This window comes from Channa argus, chromosome 20 (genome assembly GCF_033026475.1).
Source record: "Channa argus isolate prfri chromosome 20, Channa argus male v1.0, whole genome shotgun sequence".
Lineage (NCBI taxonomy): Eukaryota > Metazoa > Chordata > Actinopteri > Anabantiformes > Channidae > Channa > Channa argus.
In genome coordinates this window covers 12,703,393-12,716,859 of record NC_090216.1, presented here as the reverse complement: position 1 = coordinate 12,716,859, position 13,467 = coordinate 12,703,393, and the positions used below count along the sequence as shown (strand labels likewise).

General features: G+C 39.7%; 2 protein-coding genes across 5 annotated transcripts; one reads left to right on the top strand and one right to left on the bottom strand.

Moving 5' to 3' along the window:
* Window positions 1-785: 785 nt before the first annotated feature.
* lyrm1 (LYR motif containing 1) lies at window positions 786-5,082 on the bottom strand. The gene is made up of 5 exons (XM_067487905.1): window positions 4,953-5,082; window positions 2,450-2,640; window positions 2,297-2,357; window positions 1,972-2,003; window positions 786-1,880 (listed from the first exon to the last, which is right to left on the bottom strand). Exons 2-5 carry the CDS (start codon window positions 2,606-2,608, stop codon window positions 1,767-1,769), a joined length of 366 nt encoding a protein of 121 aa, XP_067344006.1. The 5' UTR covers window positions 2,609-2,640; window positions 4,953-5,082; the 3' UTR covers window positions 786-1,766.
* A 334-nt stretch (window positions 5,083-5,416) lies between these two features.
* Window positions 5,417-13,411, top strand: dcun1d3 (defective in cullin neddylation 1 domain containing 3). 4 transcript variants are annotated; one of them, XM_067487901.1, is made up of 5 exons: window positions 5,417-5,769; window positions 6,595-6,677; window positions 8,042-8,153; window positions 8,444-8,991; window positions 10,505-13,411. In XM_067487901.1, the coding sequence occupies exons 4-5, from the start codon at window positions 8,555-8,557 to the stop codon at window positions 11,046-11,048; spliced, it is 981 nt and encodes a 326-aa protein (XP_067344002.1). In that variant the 5' UTR covers window positions 5,417-5,769; window positions 6,595-6,677; window positions 8,042-8,153; window positions 8,444-8,554; the 3' UTR covers window positions 11,049-13,411. The 4 variants fall into 4 exon arrangements, with proteins under 4 accessions (XP_067344002.1, XP_067344004.1, XP_067344001.1 ...); XM_067487900.1 differs by lacking the exon at window positions 8,042-8,153 and having other exon boundaries at window positions 5,418-5,769; XM_067487903.1 differs by lacking the exons at window positions 6,595-6,677; window positions 8,042-8,153.
* Window positions 13,412-13,467: the final 56 nt, after the last annotated feature.

Sequence of the window (13,467 nt, the reverse complement as noted above, 5' to 3'; positions counted from 1 at the left end):
TCCCTACAGAATACAGCAGCTACAGTTGGCTTTTCAAGTACATTTTGCGTTTCACTGAAATGTACTCCAGAGTTACTGTGGAGGCCTATTACTCGTGTGTGATCTAAAAACTGAGCTACCTGGCTGTTTGATGCACCTTACTCTGAATTATTGGTGCTTTTTTACCAGGTCAGTTAAAATAAAACCTATATATACACATATATATATGAGTAAATGCATGTATGTAACAGAAGTTTCACTACCTGGTATCATAAAGGACATAGAAATAATGTTGATTACTAAAAGGAGGAGCAGAAGGGGCGGCTGTAACACTTGGTAAGGCAGTCGTCCACGTACCTCAGGGTTAGTGGTTTGGTCCCTGGTCCCAGCTATATGTCGAAGTGTCTCTGTGCAAAACACTAAACCCCTAACAGCCCATTCCCCTCCCCAGCTCTGCAGTGCTGGTCCAAGCCCAGTAGAAATTGGGGAGGGTTTCGACAGGAAGTGCATCCGGCGTAAAAACTGTGCCAAAACAACATGTGGACAACGATCCGCTGTGGCGACCCTGAACTCACAGGATACGACGAAAGGACAAAAAAAAGAACTAAAAGGAAGGTTTTTTAAGTTACGGTACTATGTGCAACTGGATTGTACAGAGCTCGGTAAATGACTCAAATTAATATGAATCACTGACCCCACCTGCAGGTCAGTGTCTTTTTTTTCAAAATCCGAGCAGATCAGCAGGTTCATGAGACAAAAGCTTCTATCTGAGCTCAAATAAACTGAAAGCAACACTCCAGCCAAACTGAACTATTACCACAGTGTTTATTATTATGACGATAGGTACAGTAGACAAAAAGCCTCAAAGCAAAACAGATATTTCATATGCTAATATTTAAAATTTTACAAATCACCTGCAAATGCAACAACAGGCATGCTGCTGTTTCATGTTCAAAAACAAACACATCAAGAACAAGAACATAGCAATCCTTGCTGCCCGTCACTGGTTACCTGAGAGTTTCAGGACTGATTTACATTTTAGATGTTCAGCCTCCTCTTTATGTAATATAATAAGTCTGTATGAGCCTGACTGCCAGATTGTTGTTATTGCCTGTGGTTTGACAATGTACCGTGCTGCTTACAGGATGTCTTCTCTAATGCTAATCTCACTCAGTGCTTCCTCTTTAGTGCCTGGAACTTTCTCAGAAGTACATCTGTTGCTAACAGTGTACACACGGGTTTATTTTACACGTATTCTTTGAAGAAACATCCAACATTAGGTGGTTCCTAAAAGCCTGTATGTTAGGAAAAAAACAACACTGGCCAATTCACTTGGCTCACTTTGACCCCCCAAAATTAGATACTATATAAATTCTTCATATTAATTCACAAATATATTACTTTTACATTTCTCAACTGTTTTCTTGTTTATAAAATATTGTTGAAATTACTGTTTTATGTTGGAACATAACTTATATATCCTTTATCTCTGTATGATTCTATTTTTCATAGGAAACAATATAAAGTTAGTAGTTATTCCAACATTTTTACACAGAAAAAAAAAAGCATAACAGTTTCTGTTCATGAGTTGAATAGAACCTGACACACCTCAGCTATGTAAGAACTTTTGATTTGGTTTTTCTGATTAAATAAAATTAGAAAAATGCTTTTATTTAAATAATGGCTGTTTTTGTGTTAGAGCTTATGACAACTCAGCCTGTGAGATCAGCTTGTGACTGCACTCTAGTGAGCTTAAACCCCAGTTGAGGACTGGAGGATATCTAGAATCAGGTGTCGTCATGTGACTGTAAGTAAATTGGCTTGGCCTGTTTCCTCAGGCGCTGTTGTGCTCGCAGCCTCCGGCCCTTCTGAGTTGCCAGTCCCATTGGTGGTAGGTAGGCCTAAAGGAAAATTAAGAGACCAAAGTTAACAAAATACAATTTCTCAACACAAAAACTAAAATGAAAATTTGCTTGATAAATAGTAACTTACAGCCCTTGGATATGGGTTCCTGTAATGTAGACCTGTAAAGAAAATAATGTCAGTAAGAATTGCCAAGATCACAGAAAACCTTAATAGGATATTGCACAAATGCATTTTGAAAGAAAGGAATAAACTTTAGCTGAAAGATCACTGTGGTCAAATGATCAAAACAAAGGTGTAAAGGCAACATAGGTGTAAAATTAACGGTCAATACGCTTTCATATAAATGAAGTAAACATTTATAACCATCAGACAGCATTACATTTCACACAAGGAAGGAATTTTAGAGGTCAGTTTAAGTGCAAAGGTCACAATTGATACAGTCCACTCTTACCTATTTCTATCCTTGCTTTACATTCTTCTAAACAATTCATTATGCATTCTCTGTCTGTAAGCTGGAAAAGGGAAAAGGGGAAAGGATTAGTCACATAAACGGTTAAAAAACAACTGTAAATTCACTTCTGTGTGCAGGTATTTTTGTTCACACCTGCTGGTTTTGTCTGAACAGAGTTTGAGCCTCCTGAATTATGTACTTTCTCTCGGTTTCTGTGTCACTTGTAACTCCACTCTGTGCCTGCCAGGTTCGAGCAATTCGAAACACCCGCATGTACAGCGACAATGCTGTTCTGCGAGTGGAAGCGGTCATCTGGGATCAGAACCTGATAAAACAGCAGGTACCTGCACAATAAAGGGAATTAAGCTTAAATTTACATGCCCTGATAAATATGCTGTACTGTATGTTTCTTCTGTTTACCTCAAGCTAAACAGATATGCTTTCTGTTCACAAGTTTGATGGCATAAATTCACAAGTTTTCAATATAGATTACACACACCCACACACACAAAGTCAACACCTTGCTCAAAAGGTTTAGTCCCCTTGTTAAATTAAAATCATGTTCTTGGGCAGGGAAACCAAGCTTTGTAGTCATAGGTTAATAATCTTGGTGTGTCCATCTTTTGAGGAAAGGAAAAGTAAGATCATAACAACTCAAATGAAATCCAAATGCATTTATATTGCCAGATATCACAAATTTGCAATCTGTAAAACATACAACATCCTCATCTTTCCACCTTCTGTCAAATTTACTGCTACTTCCAATTTCACTTTAAGTAACATGCACAACAAGTTAATATTAATAGCAACAAATCTATTTGCCCCTAATATACATAATATTGGACTACCAGGTTCCAGGTACCAGGCCTCAGGTTTTCTCTGTGTCTTGGTTAATTTGTGAATTTCATTAAGCATCCGTTCATTTAGGAATATAATAATATTCAGCCAACAGGAACAAATTAATACAAGTATTAAACCAGGTCATATCAAAGCGCCGTTCAAAAGGAAGGGAATATAAAATTATTAAACAGCGCAATATTTCCTTTAGCTGACATTCTACAGTAGAAGTTTAAAATCACCAAATCTAATAGAAATACAGTAAACCTAGGTTGAGTGTTCCCATTATTCAACATTATTTCACACTAAATGTCATCAAGCGAACACAGCTTCAGTTACACTAAAAAAACTATTTATAGAATGTTCTATTTAATGAGAATAAAAGATGCCTTAGGAATAATGTAATTAGATGTTCTATTATTTAATGTTTAGAAACTGGTAACACAAGGATTTGGCATCATCCTTAAAAATAAAACTGAGTTATCAACCGTGGTGTAGACAGTTTAACATTGGATATTCAGACATTTGGCGGAGTTCATCCTCATTAAATTTTAACAGAGAAATCGAATCTCCACCAGATTTGTTGTGCATTACGAACAAAAATGTTTCTGATCACGCAAGAGTGTTTTCTTTACCTCACAATCTGTGTCTGAAGTATACTTATTTAAAAAAAACAACAACTTTGCGCCAGCTGATGGTTCACAGGGAAATGACAGACTGAAGATAGGGACTTTCTCTAAAGTGCATGCAGCGTGGCCAACAGGGTTAGTAAATGTTTTTCTCATTACCGTCATTTTCCTCGTTCTTTGTGCTGTATCCTAAATATTTCGAACCAGCTTCATAATGATTTCAGTATACTCATTACATGCAGATGATTTGTTTTTCAAATCTTGTAACACTTATAAGGTTACAGTGTTTTTTCCCCAATAGCTGCTATACTTTTTGACTGACAAAGTCCAAGCCACTTTTGACATCTGAGCCTCCTCCCTCTGTATGCAAAATCCTTTGGTTTTTGAATGAAAAGCATGCACTGTGGTCAAATAACCTATTACAGCCTGATTTGTTCTTAATAGTTTTGACACTTTATGTCTAAAATATGTCATATCAACTGTTTTTTTATAACTGCTTCCACCTACTACATGCACAACCTTCAGATTCACGATAAATAGCACACAACACAGTGGCCTGTTACAATCTATTTTTTGACAATAGCTGTCTAATAAAGAAATAGATCCGATCCAGAAAGGTCACTTTTGAGATTTAATGCAATTGTTGTTTTCTAGACGTTTCAGATCAACTTTGTTCATATCTAAGTCCACTCAGTACATGCCTGTGTCCTATTTTTTGGATATAATCATGCATTATGAACTAATAAAGTGTTATTGATTTTTATTCTCTATTTCTGACACACTAACCCACACTAACCCAGTTTTATTGACATCTCAAAGGCTCATCCGGCTGCATACACAACCTCTATATTTTGATTAAGAGTTTGTCACCATTGCATTTTAATATAGGATTAGCTCTTTCTCAGTCTAGCTTGTTTTCATTTGCTCATATATCCTATGCTGAGATTTATAATACATCACAATCCAAAGGATCGTGTATTGAAGATAAACTTTGATAAAAGTCTGAATATCCAACGTTAAACTGTCTACACTGCGGTGAGTTATCAATGTCTTCTCCTGAGCTTAGGCTCAGTATATACTCTCAAGAACAAAGGTAAACTAGAAGAAAAACAAGTGCAATGTATCCATGAAACACCCTGGATTGCATTAATGTCACTGTTTTACAACCAAACATAACAAAAGATACCAACCTATTGGGTTTAAAGAAGAGGTTCGTTAGCTCGGCTGTAGCTTGCTAGGACAGCAAAAACACGCGTCGCCTAATGATGACGTTTTCACTGCGCTGGTTTATAAACGGGAAGGCTGAAAAAGGCAAATATACAAATGTGTGCCGTTACTTTTCGTTGCATAGAAAGTTAGAGCAGTCTTACTACTTTATATTATGAGCAACGTTTCTGCAGTTCACCATTTGTAGAGAATGTGTAAGCCCTGTGGGATTGTTAGAAACTGGTTTTAGTCATAATGCAGTTTAATATGGGTCTCAGACATCTGTGCACAAATAATTGACCGAAACGTTTTTATTAAAGAATAATCATGTGGGTGTAATACAGTGATATAGCATTTAAAGTTAATTTATGAAAATTAAAAGATGTTTCTAATAGCCTGGCATCGCTGAGATGAAGATCAGCTGTTGGTTGCCTGTAGGTCGGCAGGAAGTGATGCAGTATATGTGTGATGTCCATAATGTAGCTACACGCAATGACTAAAAGGGGGAAGCACAAAGAAATTGGCTGCTTAGTCCGAGAGGGTCTATTAACTCATTCCAAAGAGCTAACTTAATTAAAATGGATCGAAAAGCACACCCTGGTTGCTAGGTTTTAACTTTTTTATTCTTATATCAACGGAAAAGATATCGTTGAGGAAGTTTTTGGTCAGCTGCCTACTAGTTAGCTAGCAGTCTGAGTAAACGCGACGAGTTTCCCTCAGTTCGTTTATAACAACTTAATTCGCACTGGCATTCCTGCTGTGATGAACATCGACTTCTTCAGAGTAGAGATTTCCAAGCAGGTAAGTTTCCTTACCAGGATTATATAGGTATTTCTGGATGTCTCAAGCGAAAGACCTAGCTTAGCTGGTAGCTAACTTTTAGTTAACCGAGCTGATGCTAGCTAGCTATGGCGACGTCGTCAAGGCCAGTCAGTTTGGATGTAAATGGCCCGTTGGCAACGATTTGTTGCGAATCGTGTACAGTGTGAGTGTGAATTACTGAATAGTTAAAAGTGTGAAGTGTGGATAAACTATAATCGAAACACGGTTTGCATTATTTTTTGAATGTTGAGCATAAGCTGTTTAGCTCAGTTAAGTAACCGTGTTTGAGATGTTCGCCACTTGCCAAAATAATAATAATAAGCCCTCAAACGTCCATCGAGTATTAGCTAGGTGCAGTTGGCCAGGGTGGACCTGTGAGAGGTTTGTCTCTACATGCCCAGCGATCAGTCATGAAGTCGATTTGTTAGATTTGGAACATACATTATCTTTTATTAATGCGAGGCAACTATCTCGGTTTGATCAATGATTGCTACACAAAGTAAAAGTTGTTTCTAAAAGAGGAAGGTGGTTCAGAAGAATTTTATATTGCAACAGAGTTCATAAGCTGTAAGTGGAAACTGGACACCTAACTTTAGAGATTTAAAGCCCCATGACCAGAAATGTGGAAGCCCTGCTTAGTCCACAGTGTCTTTTCAGTGCAAATCCTGCAAACTTTTTATTTTAAATTATGTTTTAGTAACTGAATTGTCGAAGAATAAGACAAAATGTCAAATAGTTTTTCCGGTTGAGGAATGTTGAGCTATCACTTTCTGCTTATGATTGCAAGATAATGTGTCTTTTCAGCACTGCGGATGTCAAGGTCAAAGTGATGGAGCAAAATAGAAAGTCACTTCTATCTGTGTCCAGTGCTGTTTGAGAGACTGGCTGTAAGTAACATCGTCACCAGTTACTTCATCAGTTATCCAATGCTTGAACAAAAGACGTTGTATGTAGATTCACACTATTGCATTAACATATGCACATAAAATCAGTGTGTTATGAGTAATTAACTATACAGAAGGGAGATTATACATTAACATATGTTGCTGTATTCCTGTACAAATTCCTGTAATTCCTGTACAACCTGTACAAATCCACTTCTCCCTCTCTAGTGTCCAACCTAACACACAAGTCCTCATATGCTCTTTGTTTGGCCTTTGCCACCTCTACCTTCACCTTATGCTGCAACTCCCTGTGCTCCTGTCTACTCTCTTCAGTCCTCTCAGTGTCCCACTTCTTCTTAGCTAACCTCTTTCCCTGTATACACTCCTGAACTTCCTCGTTCCACCACCAAGCCTCCTTGTCCACTTTCCTCTTTCCAGATGACACACTGAGTACCCTCCTACCTGTCTCCCTGATCAAATTAGCTGTAGTGGTCCAGTCATCTGGAATCACCTCCTGACCATCCAGAGCCTGTCTCAGCTCCTACCTGGAAACTACACGACATTCTAACTTTGTCAACTTCCACCACTTCGTCCTCTGCTCTGCCTTTGTCCTCTTCATCTTCCTCACCACCAGAGTCATTTTACACGCAACCATCCTATGTTGTCTGGCTACATTCTCCCCTACCAATACTTTGCAGTCACTGGTCTCTTTCAGATTACAACGTCTACACAAGATGTACTCTGCCTGAGTGCTTCTACCTCCGCTCTTATGTCACCCTATGTTCCTGCCTCTTCTGGAAGGAAGTGTTCACTACAACCATTTCCATCCTCTTTGCAAAGTCTACCGCCATTTGTCCTTCTACGTTCCTGCCCTGAAGACCAAATCTGCCCATCACGTTCTCATCCCCCCGGTTCCCTTCACCTACATGTCCATTGAAATCTGCACCAATCACCACTCTCTCACCTCTGGGGATGCTCTGTATCGCTTCATCTAACTCACTCCAGAAATTCTTCTTCTAACTGACATCCTACCTATGGGGCATAACCACTAACAACATTGAACATCATGCCTTCAATTTCCAGCTTCTCCTCTTTTCACCTCTAGAATGCTCCTCACAAACTCCTCTTTCAGGATAACTCCTAATCCATTTCTCTTCCTATCTGATTCATGGTAGAAAAACTTGAACCCTGCTCCTAAGCTTCTAGCCTTGCTACCTTTCCACCTGGTCTCCTGGACACACAGTATATCTACCTTCCTTTTCTGCATCATGTCAATCATCTCTCGAGCCTTCCCTGTCATAGTCCCAACATTCAGAGTCCCTACTGTCAGTCCAACTTTCCTCTTCTCTCTCTGCCTACGAACACAGCTTCCTCCTCTCCTTCTTCGACTTCAACCAACAGTAGTCCAATTTCCACCGGTACCCTGTAGGTCAACAGCACTGATGGCGGTCGTTGTTAACCCGGGCCCCGACCGATCCGGTATGGAAGTAATATTCGGTGTGAAAGTCATGATTCGCATTTTTAATTTGGCATGTGTTTTACGTCGGAAGCCCTTCCTGACATAACCGTCTGCATTTATCCAGACTATGGACTGGCACAAGAACACACTGGCTTGTGCCCCCTTGCAGTTGCATTAGCCTAACTTCTTGACGTTAAATTTAAAAAATCTATGTAGTTTGACTTGACTTTCTTCACAGATCCACAGACAAGATTCTTGACTCTTAGACTGTGAGCAACACTGACTCGGCTTTAATTGTCCTTCTCCTCAGGTCTGAGGGTATGGTGAGACATCCTGCCAGGCCAGAGCAGAGGCGTCTAGGTGGTTCAGACGGGGACTGAAGGTGAGGAGGAAAGGCAGCTGAGGGACCAGGGAGAAAGACATGGGCCAGTGTGTCACCAAGTGTAAGAATCCAACGTCCTCCCTCGGCAGTAAGAGTGGAGACAAGGAGAGCAGCTCGAAATCCCATCACAAGAAGGGTAGTGGTGCTGGTGGGGGCCACAAAGAAGACCCAAGTACCCTGGGTAGCAAACCCACCACTGAGCTGTCGAATGGGACTAAGGCTTTAGAGGTTACGGTGGAGACACCTGTCATCCCTGCTGTGATACGGGAACGCAAAGATGAGTTTCTGGATGGAGACGGGCTGTCAGTGCTACGCATTGAGGAGCTATTCGGCTGCTACAAGGATGAGCATGAAGATGCAATCTTGGAGGAAGGCATGGAGAGGTTTTGCAATGACCTCTGCGTGGATCCAGCAGAGTTTCGAGTACTTGTTCTTGCCTGGAAGTTTCAAGCAGCCACCATGTGCAAGTTTACAAGGTATGGTAGTGTTTTTGGGAACAAGGAATGTTATTTTCAGGGATATTTGTATATCAGGATTACTGTGCAGAACTGTAGGTATGTAATGTACTGTAGGTATTCACCACACTGTGATTAAACTTGAGTATATTTGTTTATGTTGGGGATCCAGAGAGGCAAAGTTTCCAGATGCAAAGTTTCACACTAACACTGTTTAACACGAGTATGTACTAATGCAAAGCTATTAGCTGGTAAAGACATCTGAATTAGGCTTTACTATGTTTGAGCCATATCATGGGAGTGCCCATCATGTTATATAGACTGACACATCTCCACATGACCAGCACTATGTATCCAGATCTATGTCCAGTTGCATGTCTGTGTAGATATTTCCACTTTAATTGAACAAACACTTTGCTCCTTGGGGGGCCTCAAGTTTGTTGTCCTTTCGGCTTATCCCCTGAGTTCAGGGTCACCACCACGGATCATTGTTCGCATGTTGATTTGGCACAGTTTTTACGCCGGATGCTCTTCCTGATGCAACCCTCCCCAATTTCTACCGGGCTAAAGAATGGAAACTTTTAAAACTGGAACACAACTACAAAAGTTTGGAAAAATGCCCCAAAATGGTGAGAAATTCAAACAAAAGTATAATAGAGCTTTGAATTTCAGTTTAAGTGGGCTGATAATGTGTTAATTACAAATGCTTCATAGATTTTGGTTCCTAATTTCCATAAGTTGTTTTTAAACAATTATTCTCTGATACTCCCGACAGTTATGTAGTGTCACATCTACTAACTGGCAACTACACTGCTAGCCACTTTGTAAGATAGCAGACCTTCAATTCTTTCTACTGTGCAGTGGTCCATTTAATCCATCTCAGACTTAGTTCAACTAAAGACACATACACACACACAGTGACAGACAAACTGCGTTTCCCACTGTCAGGTACAGGGCACAGAGGAAATGGATCGTGCTCTTTGCTCCCATTCTGCATTTAGCCGCATTGATGAATAGGGCTGCCTGCTGGGTGGGTCACTTGTCACTGCTCACCCTCTGATTTTTAACTCAGCACTTTTCTGTCCAGAGGCTTTGGACAATACCACACTCTGGTTACCAACATGCTTCATTGTGATCTGGTGCTTACTAAAGCCCTTTATATTGCATTTGACTGTGAACAACTGTTTTGTTTGAGTGCTTCAAATAACAAAGTATGTGCCTGGATTGAGGCCCACAACTCTGAAGTTAGAATAATGTGTCAAAGTTGCATTGTAAGTAAAAGTATTCTTTAAACTGTAAGCAGCTATGCCTTAATCTTTGTCACTGCTGTTGTACACACATGGCCTGCAGCTTGCAATAGATCACTTCGCAAAAAGTTTTTTTTATTGGTTTTCTTTGTCAAATACAGGTGTTATTTCTTCTGGTGCTGCTTTTTTGAAAAGTAAACTCTTTGCTTTTAGACCTCATATCCTTGAAAAATGGTGACATAGTCCAGCATTCTGAAATCTGGTACTATTTCTTTGTACGTCTGCAGGAAAGAGTTTGTTGAGGGCTGTAAGGCCATCCAGGCAGACAGCCTCAAAGGCATCTACTCACGTTTCCCCTGCATGCTGGAGGATGCTCAAGGTGAGGAGAACTTCAAAGACCTGTACCGCTTCACCTTCCAGTTTGGCCTGGATGCTGATGAGGGTCAACGCTCACTGCAGCGTGACATTGCCATCGCCTTGTGGCGCCTGGTTTTCACCCAGGACACACCTACAATTCTGGAGCACTGGCTGGACTTTCTTGCAGAGAATCCTTCAGGTGTTCGGGGCATCTCAAGGGACACATGGAACATGTTCCTCAACTTCACCCAGGCGATTGGGCCAGACCTGAGCAACTACAGTGAGGACGAGGCCTGGCCCAGCCTCTTCGACACCTTTGTAGAGTGGGAGTTGGAGCGTAGGAAAAAAGAGGAGCAACAGGCATTAATGTCAAAAGAGGAAGAAGGGAGGTGTCCTGAGACTGAGTGTTCTCCTACCACAGACAGACTTGAAACAGAGGGCAGCCGCGGCTCACAGACGTGGGGGGGGCACTGACCAGGAAAATAGAAATGTTTGCAAGGGAGGGCAGGATAACCTATAAGTCAATTGTACATCTGTGAATCGTTGGATGATTAGTGTTACCATTTCAGCTGTTCATTTTGCTCTCCTATTCTGTTGGGGTGGGATTCCTGCTTTGCAACCCTGTTTGGTTTTTCAAAAGGGCTCTAAGAACTGCTATCTTTTAAGCACTTCTACTTAAGTTATTGTTTTATTTTTTTTCTCCCATGTGTGTTTTAAATAATTGGACAAGTGGTCCATTTTAATCTACACCTACCTATCATAACCCAGCAGAGTAAGCAATGGCTTAGTTTTAAAAACAGGCAACAGAAAGCCATAACCCACAGTTATCATACAGCTAATTTTGACATGATACCACTGATATGATTTGTAAAAGAAAATGGTTAATAATAAAGAAGGGAAATGTCGGCAACATGACTTCAGATAATTTGTTACAACCAAAACACAAGATTTCTTAGAAGGTCTGGGGTCAGTGAAGTTGTCTTAATTGAACTAATCTAGTTAGACTGTATGCTATCTTTTTTTTTTTTTTGCAGTGCTGTGAGGATAAATGAGTTGCACGTGTTTTGCCTTTACAACTTTTGGCCTGCAGTTAGATGGCAGACAGTAATCGATTACAATTTGTCACAAGGGCAGTTTTATTGTAAAGTTAATACAAATAAAAGTCACATTTCTATCCCTAATACAAAGTTACAACATACATTTTAATATCCAATTTGATTTCCATGTTAACAGACCCGGCCCTCTTCTGTGTTTAACTAATGCAGTTAGCAGCTTAGTTTATTTAAGCAGCTGGCTGTGCTCCTTTTGACATCTAGCCTTTTGATTTCTACCTAGTGTCATGAAGCAGTTCACTTCGGTCTAATTTTAAGAAAAATTAAAGGCAAGATGTCAGAAAGCTAGTTCTTAGTTGTTTCTAAAGAGTGGATGCCTAAACCTATGTTGCATTCAGCACCATTAGACTTGGAGCCACTTACTTTTTTTTTTTTAATTTTGTTTTTTTCCTTTCGGCTTATCCCTACAGCGGATCATTGTCCGCATGTTGATTTGGCACAGTTTTTACGCCGGATGCCCTTCCTGATGCAACCCTCCCCAAAACATATATTGTTTACTTCTAGGAATTTAAGTCTTCACATTTTGAAAGCGATATACAAAAAAATTGTGTGCACATTTCACAAACAATGTTGACTGCTGCTGACTATGGTTGTAATAGATTGCACAAAAACCAATGGCATGCTAACCCGCTATGCTGCAGAGATTGATGTCAACCACATTATTTCCATTGTAAACATTTTCTAAACTGTAGATTGATCTTAAGTATAGCTAAAGGTGTTTTGGGGAATGAGTGTAAGACAGGATATGCTGGCTAATCAAGAGTCTGTGATAAATGGTTCAGTTTGTTTAGAGGACGGCCATAACCTGGGCCCCATTCTTCAAATGTGGCTTAACGGATCCAAGATTAAATGAGTAATGCTGGTTGTTCTAATCCTAGATCAGGTTATCTGGGTTCTTTGAGAAGGACTGGCCCACTTGAGAAGGGCTAGGAATTTAAAGGTGCTGAAAAATCTAGAAAAGTAAAGGCAAAAAGTGTCCTGACAAGTTAAATGCTAATCCTTACTGGCACCACGATTGTATGTCAATTGAACTGATGCTGAATCATTAGTGTAAATTCTGTATATACTTGGAGCAAAGACAAGCTGACTAGGGAACCAGGGAACAGGTAAAGTTACAAAAATATTCTAGTACCTGTGGGTTACTCTTAACCTTATATTAGCATTAATTGTGAAGAATTAATTGAGTGAATTCATTTAAAATGCTACATTCTTTCATTTTCTGAATTGTTATCAAATTACTTACTAAAGCGCACACATTGATGATTTAAAAATGTATTGTTTGTTTTGGTAAACTGTGTCCAAGAAGATTATCAGAGTGTAGCTGGTGACCGTGGAAAGTGTTGTTACTCTAACCCATGTATTTTTCCATTGCACAAAAATTCACATTTGTTTCCCATTAATCCCCCAAATTTCAATAGGTGGCCTGATTAAGCAGGGTGGATTCATAGTTAGATGGACCTCCTGGTCCAACATCCTTCAAAATGGTGGTTGTCTTGTATACACTAACTAGCAAACTGAGAATAAAATCTGACCGCAAGCTCAAAATAACTACCAACAGATTGGGATCATGCCAAATCGTCAATATATTATCCTATATAACTGTTCCGCAAATGAAAAATGGGGCCCTGGACTGTTTGGTTTACATCTACAATGGTTTTATTTCTGAACCCTTGCCCTTTTTATATAAAATGTATTGATTTATAATAAAAACAGTGTTGAACCTTTGACTGTTTACCTGAATGTCTATGATTTTATGTCTTAATTTTATATCATGATGGGTG